Source organism: Fulvia fulva, chromosome 2, assembly GCF_020509005.1.
Source record: "Fulvia fulva chromosome 2, complete sequence".
NCBI classification, from domain to species: Eukaryota; Fungi; Ascomycota; class Dothideomycetes; order Mycosphaerellales; family Mycosphaerellaceae; genus Fulvia; species Fulvia fulva.
In genome coordinates, this window is record NC_063013.1 from 6,612,234 (window position 1) to 6,629,644 (window position 17,411).

The 17,411-nt window shown below is 54.6% G+C and overlaps 11 protein-coding genes across 11 annotated transcripts; 7 read left to right on the plus strand and 4 right to left on the minus strand.

Annotated features, from left to right (window-relative positions):
* Positions 1-200: 200 nt before the first annotated feature.
* Positions 201-413, plus strand: CLAFUR5_20018 (uncharacterized protein; the record flags this gene model as incomplete). The annotated part of the gene is made up of 1 exon (XM_059462875.1): positions 201-413. The coding sequence occupies one exon, from the start codon at positions 201-203 to the stop codon at positions 411-413; it is 213 nt and encodes a 70-aa protein (XP_059318911.1).
* A 751-nt stretch (positions 414-1,164) lies between these two features.
* CLAFUR5_03764 (uncharacterized protein) lies at positions 1,165-1,518 on the plus strand (the record flags this gene model as incomplete). The annotated part of the gene is made up of 2 exons (XM_047902912.1): positions 1,165-1,425; positions 1,459-1,518. 2 exons carry the CDS (start codon positions 1,165-1,167, stop codon positions 1,516-1,518), a joined length of 321 nt encoding a protein of 106 aa, XP_047757798.1.
* Positions 1,519-2,951: 1,433 nt separating this feature from the next.
* On the plus strand, positions 2,952-5,330 carry CLAFUR5_03765 (Dolichyl-phosphate-mannose--protein mannosyltransferase 2; the record flags this gene model as incomplete). Its single annotated transcript, XM_047902913.1, has 3 exons — positions 2,952-3,101; positions 3,190-4,633; positions 4,687-5,330. The coding sequence occupies 3 exons, from the start codon at positions 2,952-2,954 to the stop codon at positions 5,328-5,330; spliced, it is 2,238 nt and encodes a 745-aa protein (XP_047757799.1).
* A 413-nt stretch (positions 5,331-5,743) lies between these two features.
* Positions 5,744-7,144, plus strand: CLAFUR5_03766 (Oxygen-dependent coproporphyrinogen-III oxidase; the record flags this gene model as incomplete). Its single annotated transcript, XM_047902914.1, has 2 exons — positions 5,744-6,004; positions 6,080-7,144. The coding sequence occupies 2 exons, from the start codon at positions 5,744-5,746 to the stop codon at positions 7,142-7,144; spliced, it is 1,326 nt and encodes a 441-aa protein (XP_047757796.1).
* A 137-nt stretch (positions 7,145-7,281) lies between these two features.
* CLAFUR5_03767 (uncharacterized protein) lies at positions 7,282-7,866 on the minus strand (the record flags this gene model as incomplete). The annotated part of the gene is made up of 1 exon (XM_047902915.1): positions 7,282-7,866. One exon carries the CDS (start codon positions 7,864-7,866, stop codon positions 7,282-7,284), a length of 585 nt encoding a protein of 194 aa, XP_047757797.1.
* A 60-nt stretch (positions 7,867-7,926) lies between these two features.
* CLAFUR5_03768 (uncharacterized protein) lies at positions 7,927-9,012 on the minus strand (the record flags this gene model as incomplete). Its single annotated transcript, XM_047902916.1, has 1 exon — positions 7,927-9,012. The coding sequence occupies one exon, from the start codon at positions 9,010-9,012 to the stop codon at positions 7,927-7,929; it is 1,086 nt and encodes a 361-aa protein (XP_047757804.1).
* A 278-nt stretch (positions 9,013-9,290) lies between these two features.
* CLAFUR5_03769 (uncharacterized protein) lies at positions 9,291-11,188 on the plus strand (the record flags this gene model as incomplete). The annotated part of the gene is made up of 2 exons (XM_047902917.1): positions 9,291-9,752; positions 9,800-11,188. The coding sequence occupies 2 exons, from the start codon at positions 9,291-9,293 to the stop codon at positions 11,186-11,188; spliced, it is 1,851 nt and encodes a 616-aa protein (XP_047757805.1).
* A 428-nt stretch (positions 11,189-11,616) lies between these two features.
* On the plus strand, positions 11,617-12,942 carry CLAFUR5_03770 (Acyl-CoA dehydrogenase; the record flags this gene model as incomplete). The annotated part of the gene is made up of 1 exon (XM_047902918.1): positions 11,617-12,942. The coding sequence occupies one exon, from the start codon at positions 11,617-11,619 to the stop codon at positions 12,940-12,942; it is 1,326 nt and encodes a 441-aa protein (XP_047758565.1).
* A 193-nt stretch (positions 12,943-13,135) lies between these two features.
* CLAFUR5_03771 (uncharacterized protein) lies at positions 13,136-13,549 on the minus strand (the record flags this gene model as incomplete). Its single annotated transcript, XM_047902919.1, has 1 exon — positions 13,136-13,549. The coding sequence occupies one exon, from the start codon at positions 13,547-13,549 to the stop codon at positions 13,136-13,138; it is 414 nt and encodes a 137-aa protein (XP_047758564.1).
* A 347-nt stretch (positions 13,550-13,896) lies between these two features.
* CLAFUR5_03772 (Solute carrier RCH1) lies at positions 13,897-15,162 on the minus strand (the record flags this gene model as incomplete). The annotated part of the gene is made up of 1 exon (XM_047902920.1): positions 13,897-15,162. One exon carries the CDS (start codon positions 15,160-15,162, stop codon positions 13,897-13,899), a length of 1,266 nt encoding a protein of 421 aa, XP_047758567.1.
* Positions 15,163-16,036: 874 nt separating this feature from the next.
* CLAFUR5_03773 (Aryl-alcohol dehydrogenase) lies at positions 16,037-17,340 on the plus strand (the record flags this gene model as incomplete). The annotated part of the gene is made up of 2 exons (XM_047902921.1): positions 16,037-16,346; positions 16,400-17,340. 2 exons carry the CDS (start codon positions 16,037-16,039, stop codon positions 17,338-17,340), a joined length of 1,251 nt encoding a protein of 416 aa, XP_047758566.1.
* Positions 17,341-17,411: the final 71 nt, after the last annotated feature.

Below are 17,411 nucleotides of genomic sequence, written 5' to 3' on the forward strand. Positions count from 1 at the left end.
TGCTGTGCCGCAATTGTCTGGGTCTTCGAGGTCGGCGCGTACTGGAAGATGTGGACGAAGTGGGACCTAGCCGAGCATCAGACGGAATTAGCACATCTCGTTGACATGTATAAGTCCGTAAGCAGCACAGGAACTGAGAAATCAACGAAGAGACCAGAAGCCAGCTTCGACCAATCTTTCACGTACACTTCACGCCAACCATGAGGATCACACTCTTGCTACTCGGCATTTGCGTTGCCCTCGCCGGACGAGTGGCAGCCATGTCAGATTGCATGGACAGCGACAAGGCGAAGTCGACAGAAGGAGGAGAGAGTTACCAATCTGTTGAAGACTGTCGGTTCAGGTGTTACTGTGCCGCAAAGGCAGACGGAGCGATGTACGAGGTCCAAGCTGGTTATGCGATCTTCCGCTAATCAGTCCAGGTGTCGCGGATCGTGCTACAACAAGCCCGTTGGACGTTTTGGTACTGGTATGAGATGCCATTGTGGTAAGTCTTCTGACCTGCGAAATATGTTCTCCGGCCGCCGCTAACGCATTGATCAGTGAAATAATTCTGATACTGGGCGGGCCATCGAGGCTCGAATAGCAGGAAGCTGTAGGCGTTGGTCATTCTTGTCGAGTCGGAATCGGTTGAAATACGCCTGAGCCGTGTCGACTGTGCCGTAATATGTTCACGGTGTTGGTTGCTAAGTCGGGAGTGCAAAGTGGGTAGCAGGAGGTCATGTGCATTACAGGGATTAGCAGATATCACGCCAATCAGGCATTGCGCAGGAGCTGGCTCCGGTCCAACCCCTGAAACTTCACCGTCCTGTGTTCGACTCTCTTCGTGCAGCCGAGTAGCATCCAACGTTTCGTGTGCCGTCGAGGTGTGCTGGCGTTTTGCTATCAGTCAGAGCTCCACACATCCACATGGGTAGATGTATGCCAAGCTGTTGTTCAATCGTGTGCAGACGCTTTGTGCTCGCAGCGCTTCACGGCTGCTTTGAAGCGCCCTTGGCGATACAGGGTTGAGAATAGCCGTCTAGCGAGGCCTCATGGCAGCACGGCAGTAGGCGCCCATAGACGCGATGCAAAGCCCTCAGACTTGTTCATAAGGAAGCACAGCTCGTCTCCATTGAGAGCAACCACTTTGCTCAAATCGAATCATCAGTACGCAACAACGACATGAGCGCATCGAAGCACATCGGCACAGATGCCTTGACTCAAGGAATACCACCAGTCTTCTGCCTCATACTGGCTGTCACAGCAATCGCCATCCAGGGCACATCCTTGAAAGAATTGCGGTCTCATGTTGGTACCGGCCACATCCTTCAGAAGTCCCCAAGCGATCCTGTTTACCGACTATCGAACGTACCGAGGACCGTCGACTATGCAGTGAACAATCTCTCCATAGCAGCTGCTGTCATATGTTTGGTAGCAGCGTTGGTATGCTTCGGAAACAGTCTTCAGAGATCCCAGATCCAGACCAGTGGCAAGGTAGCTATCACCTGCGGATTGCAGAGCGAGCAAGTGAGCTGACCTGATCAGTGGATAGTGTTGCAGCTTTCGGCCACAGCCTTGGCTACCGTCCTGACGCTGGTATCGTTCATATATGCCTGCGTCCAGCAAAGTCGAAGTCCAGTGTGGCAATACACCGACTGGCTGTCGTCCGGCGACTGGTTCACCGTAGAGTCATGGGCGTGCCAGATGCAACACATCATACCGGACGAACCTTGGTTGCACGAGACGTGTCGAACTTCTGTAAGGCTATACCGATTTTGAGCGTCGTGAGAGTATTGCTGATGTTTTTCATTAAGCGTAGCGACCGAGCGCTAGCCACACCGGAGTACGAGCTTGCGAGTACGTAGGTGAGGCGTCAGCGAGGGAGTGAAGCTCTATACCAGCCCTCGACTAGCCTTGGCGCCCGCTCTGATTGGCCAACTTTCAAGTTTTAGGGTCACGTGACCTACCGCACTGTGCCTGTTGGCGAACTCGCAAACATATACTCGTCGCTAACGCCTATGTCGTCGTATAATAAGCACTGTACGTCGGGTAGCGGTAGCGTGGATCGCACGCTACTTTGCAGTCTAGAAGGCTTGGTAGAGAGCTCCACTCCGCCACGCTTACCTTTGGAGGTTCACAACCGCCAACAGCACATTTTCAGCAAGCTGGAAGGTGGCTAGGCCTGCCGCTGTTCCTAAGTGCATCGGGCCTCATGCTACTGTCCCTTCTTGAGTGGCGTAGGAGTCGTACAGTATTGGAGTCGAGAGATGACAAGATGGAGCTGGTGGAGGAGTGAAGACGATGTTCAATGTTGTGTAGGTTGTGTCATGAAAGCTTGTCGGCGCGGCAGGCACATGCCCCTCAGCTCGTCGCGTACCTTGGCGTACAGTGCTTGCTGTGCAAGAAGTCACAAGCTGGGAAGATACTGTCAGACAGCAAACGTTCGCAAGCCATATCTGTCTGTCGTCCTCTTTGCGGTTGTGTACTTCGGAATACAACAATACGAAGCACTCCGGCCGCGACATCGCCAAAGATTTTTGATATCTTAGCACACGTGTCCCCGGCAGCCGCTATTCCGCTTGTGGTTACCAGGGGACAGGTCTATATTCAGGCTTCCAGTGGAAGCGCAGTTCTCGCGTCCCGCGATTTCTCGAGGAACACGACAGCAGTCTGTCAAGGGGGCCTCTCGACACGAGAAAGAGACCACCTTTGCTTCTTGCTTGTGCATTTCATCACTTCACCCCTTCACATGCCATCGCCGCGCGCATGGTCCTCCTTCTTCGCACTCTACGTGTCTACTAATAACCTCTTTTTGACGAAACCTTCTCACGCTCCCTTACAACCCTACCACCAATTCTCAACAGGGCTACCTGTCCACACCCCGGTCACCTCTCCTACATTCTAGAACACCGTCCTGACTTGCGATACTTCATCGCGAGTGAGACATCTTCACCCACACCACCGCCAACATGGCGGCGCAGGACTTCCAGACCAAGGCCACCGGCGCAGATACGCAAGGTGGCCTCAGACAGCGATATGCACCGCCGCAGCAGCAACAGAATGGCAACTATGTGCCCAAAGAGCTGGACGACAAGCTGGACAAGAAGACGAAGCAGCAGGTCAGTATCTTCGCAGGAACATGCTGACACATTGCATCGCTGGAGCTGCATCCGAGCTCAACGGTGCATGAGGCTGACCTGGAAATAGGCCAACTCCATCCTCCAGACCCTCGACGACTACGAATTCCTGATCGCGCCCATCGTCTTCACAGCCCTCGCCTTCTTCACGCGCATGTGGAAGATTGGCATCTCCAACATCGTTACATGGGATGAAGCACATTTCGGCAAGTTTGCATCCCATTACCTCAAGCGCGAGTTCTACTTCGATGTCCACCCTCCTCTCGGCAAGATGCTCAATGGTCTGGCTGGCCACATGGCTGGCTACAATGGCTCCTTCGAGTTTAAGAGCGGCGAAGTCTACCCGGAAGAGCTGAACTACACCTTCATGCGATTGTTCAACGGAGCATTCGGCGCCTTGTGCGTACCGTTGGCATACTTCACCGCGAAAGAGCTGCACTTCAAAAGGCCGACAGTCTGGCTGGTGACATTGATGGTCCTGTTCGAGAACAGCTACACCACGATCAGCAGGTTCATCCTGCTGGACAGTATGCTGCTCTTCTTCACCTTCACGACTGTCTTCACCTGGGCCAAGTTCCACAACCAGCGAATCGACCCATTCTCGGTCCCATGGTTTTTCTGGCTCTTCATGAGCGGTATCTCGATCGGCTGTGTGTGCAGTGTCAAGTGGGTTGGCGCTTTCGGAACTGCTCTGGTTGGGATCTACACTACTGAGACGCTGTGGAACATGTTTGGTGATCTCAAGATGCCAAAGGTCACGCTCGCTTCGCATCTCGGCGCTCGCATCTTTGGTCTGATTGTCATTCCCATGGTCGTCTACATGTTCACTTTCTGGGTTCACTTTGCGGTTCTCGAGAACAGCGGTCCTGGCGATGCGCAGATGTCTTCTCTCTTCCAAGCCAACCTCCGGGGCACGGAAGTCGGCAAGGACAGCCCACTTGAGATTGCGATTGGTTCTAGGGCGACTTTGAAGAACATGGGCTACGGCGGTGGTCTTCTGCATTCTCACGTTCAGACATACCCTGAAGGATCTGGACAGCAACAGGTCACTTGCTACCATCACAAGGATGCCAACAACGACTGGTTCTTTTACCCCAACAGACACGAGGCCGAGTTCGACCCAGAAGCACCACTGAAATTCGTCGGCGACAAGGATGTCATCCGTCTTATCCACGCACAAACTGGTCGCAACTTGCACTCTCACCAAGTCGCTGCACCAGTCACTAAGGCTGACTGGGAAGTTTCCTCATACGGCAACGTTACCATCGGTGATACCAAGGATCACTGGCAGGTCGAGGTCATTAACGATGCTGCCTCGAGGGACCACTCTAAGCTCAGGACGCTGACCACTGCCTTCCGCCTCAAGCACGTCGATCTGGGCTGCTACCTCCGAGCTGGCAACGTCAACCTGCCACAGTGGGGTTTCAAGCAGATCGAGGTGACTTGCGTCAAGCAGAACAAGCCCCGTGACCCATACACGCACTGGAACGTCGAGTCGCACGTGAACGAGAGACGTAAGTTATCATCATCATCCACTCGTGATGATCCTGGCTAATAGATATCACAGTCCCACCCGGCGACCCAGGTTCATACAAGTCTCCGTTCTTCCGCGACTTCATCCACCTCAACGTCGCCATGATGACCTCCAACAACGCTCTGGTTCCTGACCCAGACAAGCAGGACGATCTCGCCTCGAAACCATGGCAGTGGCCCCTTCTCAACGTCGGCCTCCGCATGTGCGGCTGGGACGACAACATCATCAAGTACTTCCTCCTTGGCAACCCACTGGTCTACTGGGGATCCACTTTCTCTCTGGGCTTCTTCCTCGCCATGGTTGCATGGTACGCGATCAGATGGCAGCGCGGGTACGACGAGCTCACCTGGAAGCAAATCGACCATTTCCAGTACTCAGGTATCTACCCGGTCATTGGCTGGTTCCTCCACTACCTGCCGTTCATCGCCATGGCTCGTGTAACTTACGTCCACCACTACTACCCAGCTCTCTACTTCGCCATCCTCAGCTTTGGTTTCTGCGCTGACTGGCTCACGCGACAGCTGCCAAGCAGAGTACAGTGGGCGATCTTCACAGTCCTTTACATCACCACAACAGGACTGTTCTGGCTATTCAAGGACTTCTGCTTCGGCATGGTTGGCAACAACCAACAATGGAGTCACCTGAAGTGGCTGTCTACATGGCGGATGTCTGACTAGAGGTTTGGGATGATGATTTGAGACACCATACTATACAGCGAAGGAGCAGGATCGCTTCGCAGTTCATGAGGTTTCCGGAGTGGCATGGCTATGGCGTTGGACCAGGAGCGTAAAACGAAAACAGATTTCATGTATCATGTAGCAAAACAATGGCAGTGACCTCGTCTCAGCGAAGCATTTCCAAGATATTCAATCCTTCACGACCCGTTCCGATGTGTTTGCAATGCCGAATGGGCTCCATTCGTGGCGCACTGGCGCCACCACCTCGGTACCCGTGCTTGGCTGAAGCTTAGATCTCCGGTTACACCACGCCATTGATCGAGTGACACGACACCGTACTTTCTGCTTACCACGAGCTATACATATATCGCCGCGTCAATGCTGGCGGTCGTTCCTCAAGATACCTCATAACCATGAACCCAATACGCCCTCCCACGCTCGAAGCAGCGTTACGATCATGCACACGACCACACCGCACTCCCGCCGCCCGCAACGCAATCCAATCGCGATCAAGAGCTCCGCAAAGACGATGCATTTTCGAAAGTGAGCGACCCCAGCGACCGGGACAATTGGGTTCTGGCGATGGCCCTATGCCGCAGAAGAATCAGGTGTGGATGCCGAAGACGAGGATTGCTGTGGGGGTGGTGTTTATTGGGAGTTTGGTTTATTCTATGGTAAGGTTGTAGTAGCGTGAGGGAGAGGGGTTGGTGGATAAGGATGGGGATGGTGTGCTGATGTGATGGGTGTAGGCGATGGGGGAGAGTGAGGTTCCACCACCGGGTTCCCCTGAAGCGAAACTGCGAACGGGACAACAGCTTGATGCGCCGACGATTGCGGAGCGGGATTCTTTGAGTAAGAGGGAGAGTGGTGTTAGTGTGAATTCGCCGATGCGGTTAAGGATGGAGCAGTATATCAAGCAGAAACAGGAAGAGATTGTAAGAGCGCTGGAAGGGGTAGATGGTAAGCGGTTTCAAGTCGATGCGTGGGATAGACCTAATGGCGGCGGTGGCATCTCCTGCGTCCTGCAAGAAGGAAATGTCTTCGAGAAGGCTGGTGTGAACATCAGCGTCGTCTACGGTACCCTCCCTCGCGCCGCCATCTCCAAGATGCGCGTCAACCACAAAGCCCTCGACCCAGACGTCGAGAGCCTCGAATTCTTCGCAGCAGGTCTCAGTCTAGTCCTCCACCCCAACAACCCCATGGCCCCCACCGTCCACCTCAACTACCGCTACTTCGAAACCGCCAATGCCGACGGCTCCACGAACGCCTGGTGGTTCGGCGGAGGCACAGATCTCACGCCGAGCTACCTCTTCGACGAAGACGTAATTCATTTCCACCGCACCATTAAAGAGGCCTGCGACTCCCACGACAAGACTTACTACGCCCGCTTCAAAAAATGGTGCGACGACTACTTCTCCGTCAAACACCGCAACGAAACCCGTGGCGTTGGTGGGATCTTCTTCGATGACCTGGACGAAACTGAAAAGGACGCGGAATCCTTATTCGCATTCTGCCAATCATGTCTAGGCGCCTTCCTCCCCTCGTACCTCCCCATCATCAACAAGAGGAGGGACATGCCATATACGGAGAAAGAGAAGCAATGGCAGCAGTTGAGACGGGGAAGGTATGTGGAGTTTAATCTGGTGCATGACAGGGGTACGGCGTTTGGGTTGAATACACCGGGGGCGAGGATTGAGAGTATTTTGATGAGTTTGCCACTTACGGCCAGGTGGCAATATCAGCATGAGCCGGAGAGGGGGAGTAGGGAGGAGAGATTGGTGGGGGTGTTGAGGAGGCCGGTTGATTGGATTTGAGGAGGTAGGCTTGAGAGGCCATGAAGGATGGACCGCACTTGTATATAGCTGGTGTACAGAATTGGATGTAAGAGAGTCTCATGCAGGCCTGGCTCCATGCCCTTTCAGCCTTGGCTCTTTGGCGCGACAATCCTGACCTACTTCGACTTCAAAGGCGGTGCTGGCACGATGACTGCCTTGCAGATCGTCACCGGCTCTCCCTCTGGCCCAGTGCGCACCACTCCAGGCACCACCGTGTGGAAGAGAACCTTTGCTCCTCCATGCTGGGAGTTTGGCCGGTGCTGGAACTCATCAATCTTCTGCCCCGCCACGGGCCAGCTGTACTGGCACCGGCCAGGACTCGATGCCTCGAGCGTCTGCCTGACGATGCTGGCTTGCTTGAACGCCTCCTGCAGATAGTGAAGCCAAGATTTGAGGTTACGCTTGTCTTGTTTACGCTTGGTCTTCTTCAGCGCAAGGAGATGTGGCTGTACCACGAGTGCCAGTCGTTCGGCCTGCACCCGGGCGTGTTCGGAGACTTCGTTCGACTGGAAGCTGGGGTCTGCGATCTGCTCTCCGACCGCGTAACGCAGGAAGTCGTGCATCGAGTGGCCGAAGTGTGAGATGACTTTTTGGAAGTACTGAGAGCGTTCACCTAGTGAAGCGTGGAACTCACGACCCAAGTCCCAGGGTAAGGCTTTCTGGAAGATTTCCTGGTCTATGCCGGCACCGAACAATCCCATGACGAAGAAGTCCTGCTTCAAGACACGACCGTTCTCAGCACACCTCAGTAAGATGGTGCGTCAGTCCTTCTTGCCGAAAGTCGCCTCGTACAAGTCCAGCAGCTTCTTCGAGGCCTTCTCATCCAACAGCGTGGAGTGTGCATCGGGATCGATGTTCTTATCCTGAAAGTACGACGACACCGCATTCCAGATTGCATCCTCGATCAGGCCCATTTGCGGCCGCACCCAGCTGGAGTCTCCACGGTTGATGATTCCATCGGGGTTTTTGGGCTGTCTTGTCGGCGGAATCTTTGCCGCTTCGCGTAGGGCTGCTGAAGGTTCCCGGGCACTCTGACGGTCGTTCTCGATGGGCTCAATTGTGGTGTTTGGTGAGTGTGCTGCGGCGGCGGAGCTGGTGGTCTCGATATTTACGGTTTGTGGTGGAGATGCGAGATGTGGTGGGGCGCTTTTCTGTCTCTTTTGTGCTGGGGCTTCGGGAGTGGCTGGTTCGGAAGAAGAGCACTTTTGGCCGGTCCTGGAGGCTGTAGCCTTGGATGAGGTCTCTGGAAGTTCTTCGTGGGTGTTTGAGGGTGCGATATCCCTAGACGACACGACTTCGACCACAATTGCATCCACCATCTCGATCTCTGGTGAGGCACCCACAGGAGGGACTGTTTCTGCTCCTGGTGTTGGTCTTGGGGTGTCAATTGCAATGACTTCTTCTACCAGACTCTTCTGGTCAGGAGCCGCGGGGAGGTCTGACTCATTCTTGATCTGTGCGACACTGGAGCTGTCTTCTGCCTCATCGAGATCGACATCTGGTTCCCAACCATGGCTGAAGAGCCACTCTTCTTTGACTGTTTTCTCGGGGCCCATCTCGAAGAGGTGTTGCCTGGTATAGGTCTTGGACTTTGTAAACCTGCCCCAACCTGTTGTGTAGGACATGCCCTTGGAGGCCATAAAGGTCCTCAGTTGATCTCTGACTTTGATCACTTTCCGCTCGATCTCGTCCTCTGTCACACCTGTGGTGTACTTGGGTACCAACAAGCCGCGAAGAAGATCCTTCTGGGAATCAATATCGCCCAAGCGGCCTACCGCATCCGATATGGCTGACAGTATCTCCTCTTTATCTGGTACGTCGCTCTGTGTCGTCTGCTTGGTCGCCATGTTGGCCGGAGCACACAGTGTTGCAAGAAGTGTGCGTACTGGCTGGTAGATGCAGTCAAGCATGAGTTGAAGTGGTAGTGTTGACGAGAAAAAATTGTATGGAAGGAGAAAGCAACTCGGAACAGGGAGCGTGCTACCGCCTAAACCTCACTTCACGCGGCGCCATACCCCCGGACATCTGCATCTGGCTCAGTTGAGCTCTTCACTGGCTGCTGACTTTCGTCGAGCACATGCCTCACTTTCCTGTTCACAAGATGGGGCCTACGCTTCAATTCAGCATGGTGATGTCAGCGTATAGTACATATGGCCCGCGGACTCCCAGCCCTCTTTGCGCCCCTTCACAGCTTACGCCTCGACACATATCGACACACCACACCTTCGCCGACATTACCACAGCACTACAGCACAAAATGACCGGCGTCATCGGGATCGAGTTCAATATTGACTGGGGCACCTACAAATGGGTCATCGCATACACATTCACACGAGACGGCGAAAGAATCGGTGAGCCTTCGTGCATCTGCATTGAAGGTCAGTCTGTTGAGGTACCCCAAATGGCGGCCTGGCTCGGGGACAGATTGATTCAAGGATTCGAACTTGAGCGTGAAATCAGCAAGAACCCGGAACTCTCGAGCCGTACCAGCGAACTGTACAAGTTACTTCTTTACAAGAGTGCAGAGACTTCTGAGCTCCGCGAGAATGCCGAAAAGCTCCTAGCTGCACAACCCGGCAACAAGACAGTCGAATGCAGGCTGCCACCAAGAAGGCTGGACTTCCGCTCGTACAGTTGGCCTACGAGCTGCAATGCGCGCTGTCATACCTAGTCGATGATTACTTACGCCGAGGAGTCAACCCTGGACTTCGAAAGGGTCATCTGATACTGGTCGCCGACTTGGGATGTGGAACCGGAGATTTCGTACTCTACCGACTCACTGACAACTTCAGTGTCACTGGCCGTCTGGAGGCCGTCGACATGGCAAGCGGTGAGCTTTGTGGATCTTTCCAAGTCGATCGGCTGGTCTACGAATCCTTCCAGGATCGCATGAAGCAAGGCTGGCGCACCAGAACTGCCACAAAACTGAGTATCGGCAAGGCCGACCTTGATCGCCGCATGCTCCGGGCGATCGAGGGCGCGAAATGTACTTTCAAAGATTACGAAAAACAAACGCCTACTAGAGTCATGGGCCTTGACGGCAAGTACCTCAACTTTGATATCCTCACGAAAGAGTTCCACGACGCTCTCGATGCGGTGATCATTAGGGTCACAACACAGATCAACAAACTCTGCTCCAAGACGAAGAAGCCGAACGTAATTGCTCTGGTGGGTGGTTTCGCGAAGAACGAGTACCTGAAGGCCAAACTACAAGCGCTGTATGACGACGAGGGCAAGACTGTTGTAGTGCGTCCCACGGACGGCAAGCCGGCTGGATGCCAACCCATCGCCATGGGCGCTCTACTTCGATATGGCTGCGTCAAGTCGCAATCACTCCCGACCAAACACGGATATGCATACTTGGTACGCGAGGAACTGGATCCAGAAATTCACACAGACTCCTGCACTGTTCGGGCGAACGTCAAGAAGCTCAAGCGTAACGACACCGCTCCACGCATGATCAGGGAGATTGACCGGGAGCCTTGGGTCCTACCTAGCCCGTTCAATGACAAGATCTGGGTTGTGGACGATCGCCTGCGCATCATCGTCCCTATGGGAACTGCGTGCGATGCCGGGCAGGAGTTCGAGTACAAGCTGGAATTCTACCTACGCACGACTGGTCCAAGAAGCACTGGAGAGTTTGTACTGCTCACCGAACACTTCGAGGAACACGATCGCGCCAAAGACTACAAAGGCAAGAAGAACGGAAAGGACTGGGGAGTGTTGAGAGAAGGCATCCAACCTTGGGTAACGGTCGACGGCGTCGTTGACGAGAAGAAGCTCAAAGCTGGCGGATACAAAGTCATTACCACGGAGAATGGGGAGAAGTTCTGGAAAGTACCGGTGAAGGTTGTGATCGAGGTGCGGGAGGACTGCGTGCCGATTAGGTTCGACATTCTTGAGCCGGGGGGATGTGAGGAGGATGAGGAGGAGGAGGAGGAGGAGGAGGATTTTAGTGGAGCTACGGTGTTCACGGTTCCGGATACGGTCTGGGATGGAAATCACACTGAGTTTATAGAGTGAAAGAGTAGGCATGAGCTTTCAGATGGTTGATGTATGATAGCTGGGTGAATCATTCAGAGAGCCTCTCATCCGAGGCGACCTGGGCTATGCAAGCCGATCAGCCTTCGACGCGTCTTTGTTCTACATTCTGCTTCGAAGCGATACTACGCGCTACTCCAGCCATGTGTCCATCACGAGACGAATCTCATGACAACATGTGGAAGTGATGAAGTGAAGTTGCTGACACTGCATGGGATAGTCAGATTGACTTTCGCACGGGCCAGCTCCCACGTTTCACGCCTCCCCGCAGAAGACGTTACCGACCTCGAATGCATTAGACCGAGGATACGGTTCATCCATCGACATGATCATATTGTAGGCTGTATATTACTGCTGTAAGTGTGTTATATTCATCTACTCAACCTCATTTATAGTCACACTCTCCCACCATGAACTCCGACTTCACCACACCAGAGCTGCTAGAGTACATCGCGAAGCTCGACGCGTTCATCGAGAAGGAGATCAAGCCGCTGCAAGCACAAGACGACAACGACCGCTTCTTCGACCACCGACGAGAGCACTCGAGGACAGACTGGGACAAGGGCGGACTGCCTCGCGATGAGTGGGAAGATCTGTTAAGAGAAGCCACACGCAGAGCAGACAAGGCAGGCTTCTATCGCTTCAGTCTACCGAAAGAGTATGGAGGTCAGAACGAGCAGAGCGGAAGAGGGTCGAACCTCTGGGTGGCAGTCATTAGAGAACACCTAGCAGCCAAAGGCCTCGGCCTCTTCAACGATCTCCAAAACGAACACTCCGTCTGCGGCAACTTCCCAGACATCATCATGGTCCAGCACTTCGGCAACGAGCAGCAGAAGAAGGAACTGATCCAGGGCCGCCTCGCTGGCAAAGTCCGCATCACCTTCGGCCTCACAGAACCCGAGCACGGCAGCGACGCGACCCACATGTCCACCAGAGCCACCCTCCAACCCGACGGCACATACCTCATCAACGGCGCCAAAATGTGGCAGACGGGGATGCACAAAGCCACAAACTGCTTCATCTTCGCCCGCACCAGCGGCTCCAACGGCTCCGCGAAGGGCATAACCTGCTTCAACGTCCCCTCCACGACTCCCGGCCTCAAAGTAGAATCCTACGAATGGACCCTCAACATGCCCACCGACCACGCCACCGTCTCCCTAACCAACGTCCGCGTCCCGGCCTCATCCATCATCGGCCCCCTCGACGAAGGCCTCGCCATAGCCCAAGCCTTCGTGCACGAGAACCGCATCCGACAAGCCGCCTCCTCATTAGGAGCAGCAGTCTACTGCGTCCGCCAATCCGTCGCCTACGCCCGAAAGCGCCGCCCCTTCGGCGAACCCCTCGCCTCCAACCAAGCAATCCAATTCCCCCTCGTCGAGCTCGCAACGCAATGCGAAATGCTCCGGCTCCTAATCCGCAAAACAGCCCACGACATGGATACCATGCCGCACCGCGAAGTGGAGCAGAAAATCTCCGACAAGGTGAGCATGTGTAATTACTGGGCGAATAGACTGTGTACGCAAGCGGCGGATCGGGCGATTCAGACGTTTGGCGGGTGGGGGTATTCGAGGCATTATCCTTTTGAGCATATTTGGCGGCATCATAGGAGGTATCGCATTACGGAGGGGAGTGAAGAGATTCAGATGAGGAAGGTGGCCGGGTATCTTTTTGGGTTTACGGGCCCGGAGAGGAAGAGGGATGCCGTCGACGAGGTTGTGGGGAGTTCGAAGTTGTAGTGTGTAGTGCGTAGCCGTGTGTGGAAAATGTCATGTCGCTTCTGTCGCTCCAGTCTCTTGTCCCTCGCGACAAATGCTCCGACGGCCTCTGGCATGGCATGGTATCAAAGTCGTAAGTCGTAACGCGCGCCACGGACGCGCTCTCTCCTCATATCAAACACCCCCCCTCATCAACAACATCCCTTCCCACCCCCTACCTTGGCTCCCACCGCGAGCACCCAAAATAATGCTTACTCACCGGCTCATGACACTCCTCACACGCACCCGGCTGTCCCTCCCCCTCGGGAAAATCAAGAAACGCCTGCACCGCCGAGCTCTCCTCCCAGATGCGTGGATCGTTGACATCTGGTAGCTCTGCACGGGGCGCGTTCATGATTGCTGCGAAGGTTGCGGCTTCTTGCTGGGCGCGGAGTTGGTTCGCGGGGATCACATGTTTCTGGGCTGGGGAGTTGGGCTTTGGGAGAGGTTCGCTGGTTTTCTTCTCTGGATTCTCCTCGCGCGGGACTTTCTGCTTCTTCTTCTCCTGCTTCTCCTTTTCGACGAGGCAGCTTTTCACGCCGCCTGGGCAGCGCTTCTTGCTTGCGTTGCAGGCGGTGCAGCCGGGCATGGTGGCGTGGTTGTCTTGTGTGGGGGATGTGGTGGTTCTGGTGCTGGGTGGTGGTCTGTGGTGCTGGAGGTGGTGCTGGGTGGTGGTTTGTGTGTGCTGTACTGTTGAAGTACACATCGCTGTATGATGTGTAGAAGAGTGGCTGTGTGAGGTTTGCTAGGCATGTGGAGATTGCTTGCATGTGCTTCGGGTCAAGTGAATGAGCATGTGTAACAATCGATGCTATGTGGACAATGGAACGCGTCAGGCTTCGAGGACTCGAGAGGTACTTCGCCATTGATGAGGCCTCTGTAGGCAGATCCTGAAAAGTATGGGATTGGTATTGTACGACGCGCTGTGGCATATGGTCACGATTCTGGCCTGCCCTCTTCATTCACTTGCTCGACATCTCTACGACGAGCCTCATCCCTTTCCACCCAGCGACGAAACACGACAATAGCAATACTACCGCCTGCGATCATGATAGCCTGGTAGACCACGATCGGTACCTGAATCTTGGACGACAGCTCCAGACTCAGGCCAGAGAAGAAGGACGTGGCCAGGGGAACTCCTACAGCAGGTCCTTTGCCAGTCACGCAATAGGTAATGGCCACAACATCCTTCTGTGAGAACCACATCATGGACACGAAGCACGAGACCGCAAAATAGACCAAGAACATCGCCAGCAGGATGAAGACCAGGAACACCAGGTTGCTTGGCGGTATGCCATCGAATGCAGAAGAGCGAAATGCTTGATCGTATGTAGACCACACGATCACGATCATGCATAGGCCACCCAGTTTGTTGAACTTCCACTGTCGAAAGACTTTGTCACAAGCCTTGGGGAAGAAGTACCGCACGATCTGTCCAGCCACCAGTGGAACGTAGATGGAAAGGCCCAGCTGCTTCAGCACTCGTCGGTATATCTCAGTGAAGTTACCAGTGGAATCAGGGAGAATCTCGTTGTACCACGTCGGAACCGTGACATACATCGCCACCAGCGCAGGCGCAAGGAAGACGCCTATGAAATTGCCAATAGTCGTTTGCACCACCGTCAGCTCCGTATTGCCATGTGCTTGGCGCGTCATGACCACATTACTCGCAATCGTAGTCGGCACAGTACTGACAAAGACCAAGCCAATGAGTAAGCCGGGATCCATAAAGTCCCTATTAGTGGCTGCCGCGCTGACCACAGCGAACATCAAGCCCGAGCACATGAGGAAACATTGTCCCTGGACCCAGAGGTGGGTCTTCCAGCGGGAGTAGTTGCGGACCAGGACTTTCGTGTCGAGCGTGCAGCCGGTTGAGAAGAAGATGATGCTGACGCAGAGGTACGAGATTACTGTGGATTTGGTGTGTTGCTGGGGTGAGGGTACTTGGACTTGGGATGAGAGGGCGATGACAAAGCCTATGCATAGCAGGATCCATTGGTCGGCTAGGAATGTTTTCACCGCCTGAAGCCATTTTGCCTTTGGGGAGGGTTTGTTGTGGTCATTGCCTGGGTTGGAGGACTTGATTGTGACTGAGGCGTTGATGTTCTTCTCTCCTTCGCGGTGTAGTGTTTCTTGGCCATGCTGATCAGGGCATCCTCTCTCAGCCGTGGCAATGTCCCCGGGAGGTGTCTTGTCCGCCATAGCTGGGCATCAGCTTATGGCTGTGCAGTATACATTGCATCGAGACAGCCATGATGGACGCCATACTGCTATGCACCAAATCGATGACATGATATGTGTGTATGCAAGGCACGCCGTTGTCGGCGGCCAAACACTACCTCCTTTTATCAGGCGCCTGCTCCAAAGTCCCTTCAATATTCGTTCGATATTTGGTGGCGAAGGCGAAGCGACATGAAAATTTCATGGCTTGTGCAACCCACCCGGTCTGATGAAGGAGGTAGGCCAATCAGTCGCTCTTTCCTCCGTTCACGGTTCCCCGAGTCGTCCGCGGCCATGTCATCGGATTTGCCCGAGCGCCAAGCACAACCTCGATGACCTCGCAGTCCAGGGTGTCTGTCACCCTTGGCTCGTCCATCTGTCTCTGCACGACCTGCATCTGTCCATCTCACCTCACCTCACCTACATCGATCCTCCACCGACCCGACAGGCTGCACATCCGACTTCTGTGCCGTCATGGCAGCGCGTTCACTACAACTAAGAATGCTGGACCCGTTCTTTGCAGCCGTGCTCGCCCCAAACAGCCCACCTCCCACCAAAAGCATCATCTCACCCCGCAGCGCTCCATATGCGGGGGCCATTGGGCCACACCCAACTATCAAGGTCACAAGTTTCACAACCCGCATCTTAGCACGAAAGGAAGCAACATGGCCCGCAAATATGATTCGTCCTATGGCCTCTCAGCTGCCATGTGTCTACTCGCAGCCCCTCGGTTCGGCTGATGCGGTTAATGGCAAGCTGGCAAGCCTCAATCGCACCCAAGCTTCCTGCAGGAGAGGTAGGTAGGAGTATATTAGTGTTTACCTTTCGTTCCTGTTGACTCGTCTGTTTCTCTGTCATGAGTGGAAGAGCCTCGAACAACATCCCTCCTTCTATCAGAAAGATCTGGCAACAGCAAGAGCAGAATTTGCAGAGAAAGTATCAAGGAGTCGGAAGCCATATGACGTCCACCAAGGCGATTGTGTGTCATGACACCTACGACAATGGCGGCTGGAAGATGGAGGACGTCGGCTTGAGAGCGCTGAACGAGGGCGAGCTCTTGGTCGAGATGGTCGCTACTGGAGTCTGCCATACAGATGCATTGATTGGAGGCATCCCTGGTGGAGCAGCTCCAATCGCTTTCTACCCGAGAATCCTGGGACATGAAGGTATGAACAAACCCCGAGGACACGTCGGCCAACACAGCTAAGCGACCTCGCAGGCTCCGGGTACGTGAAAGAGGTCGGTCCAGGCGTCACAGTAGCCGCCGCCGGCGACCCAGTCCTCTGCTCCTTCGCCTTCTGCGAGAACTGCGAAATCTGCAAAGCAGGCCACCAGTCCAACTGCAACTCCTTCAACGAGCTCAACTTCGGCCCCGCCCCAGCCTTCCACCTCGCCTCCAAGTCCGGCGAGCCAGAAGTCGGCGGCCTCTTCTTCGGCCAATCCTCCTTTGCCAACTTCAGCATCGTCAAGCAATGCTCCATCGTCAACGCGAAAGGAATCGTAGACAACAAGAAAGACCTCCAGCTCTTCGCACCCCTCGGCTGCGGAATTCAAACCGGCAGCGGCACAGTCGTCAACGTCTCTGGCGCAGGCCCGAAAGACTCCATCTGCATTATGGGCCTGGGAGGTGTGGGTCTCTCCGCCATTATGGGTGCGAAAATCATGGGCTGCAGACAAATCATCGGCATCGACAAAGTCGAATCGCGCATGAAGCTCGCCAAAGAGCTCGGAGCCACCCACGTAATCGACGGCTCCAATCTCGGCGAGGGCAAAACACTCAAAGACGTAGTCCAAGAAGTCGCCGACGGCGTCGGCCCCAACATCGTCATCGACACCACCGGCGCTCCCGTCCTGATGGACGCGGGCATGCAATTCGTGCGCAACCGCGGGAAATACATCCAAGTCGGCTCGCCTCCCTTCGATTACACGCTCGGCAGCGTTGTCGGCTTTGAGTTCATGGTTGCTGGGAAGCAGTGGATTGGGGCTATTGAGGGAGGGGCGTACCCGCCGGAGTTTGTGCCCAAGATGATTCAGTGGTATAGGGAGGGCAGGTTTCCGATTGACAAGTTGATGAAGTTGATGCCGGCGGAGAAGTTTAGTGAGGCGATGCATGAGATGCACACGGGTGAGACGATTAAGCCGATTTTGACGTGGTCGTAGAGGATGGAATGGGATGGGGGTGTGGTGGTGGGAGTTGGGAAGGGGGAAGGGAAAGATATCCATTGATGGGG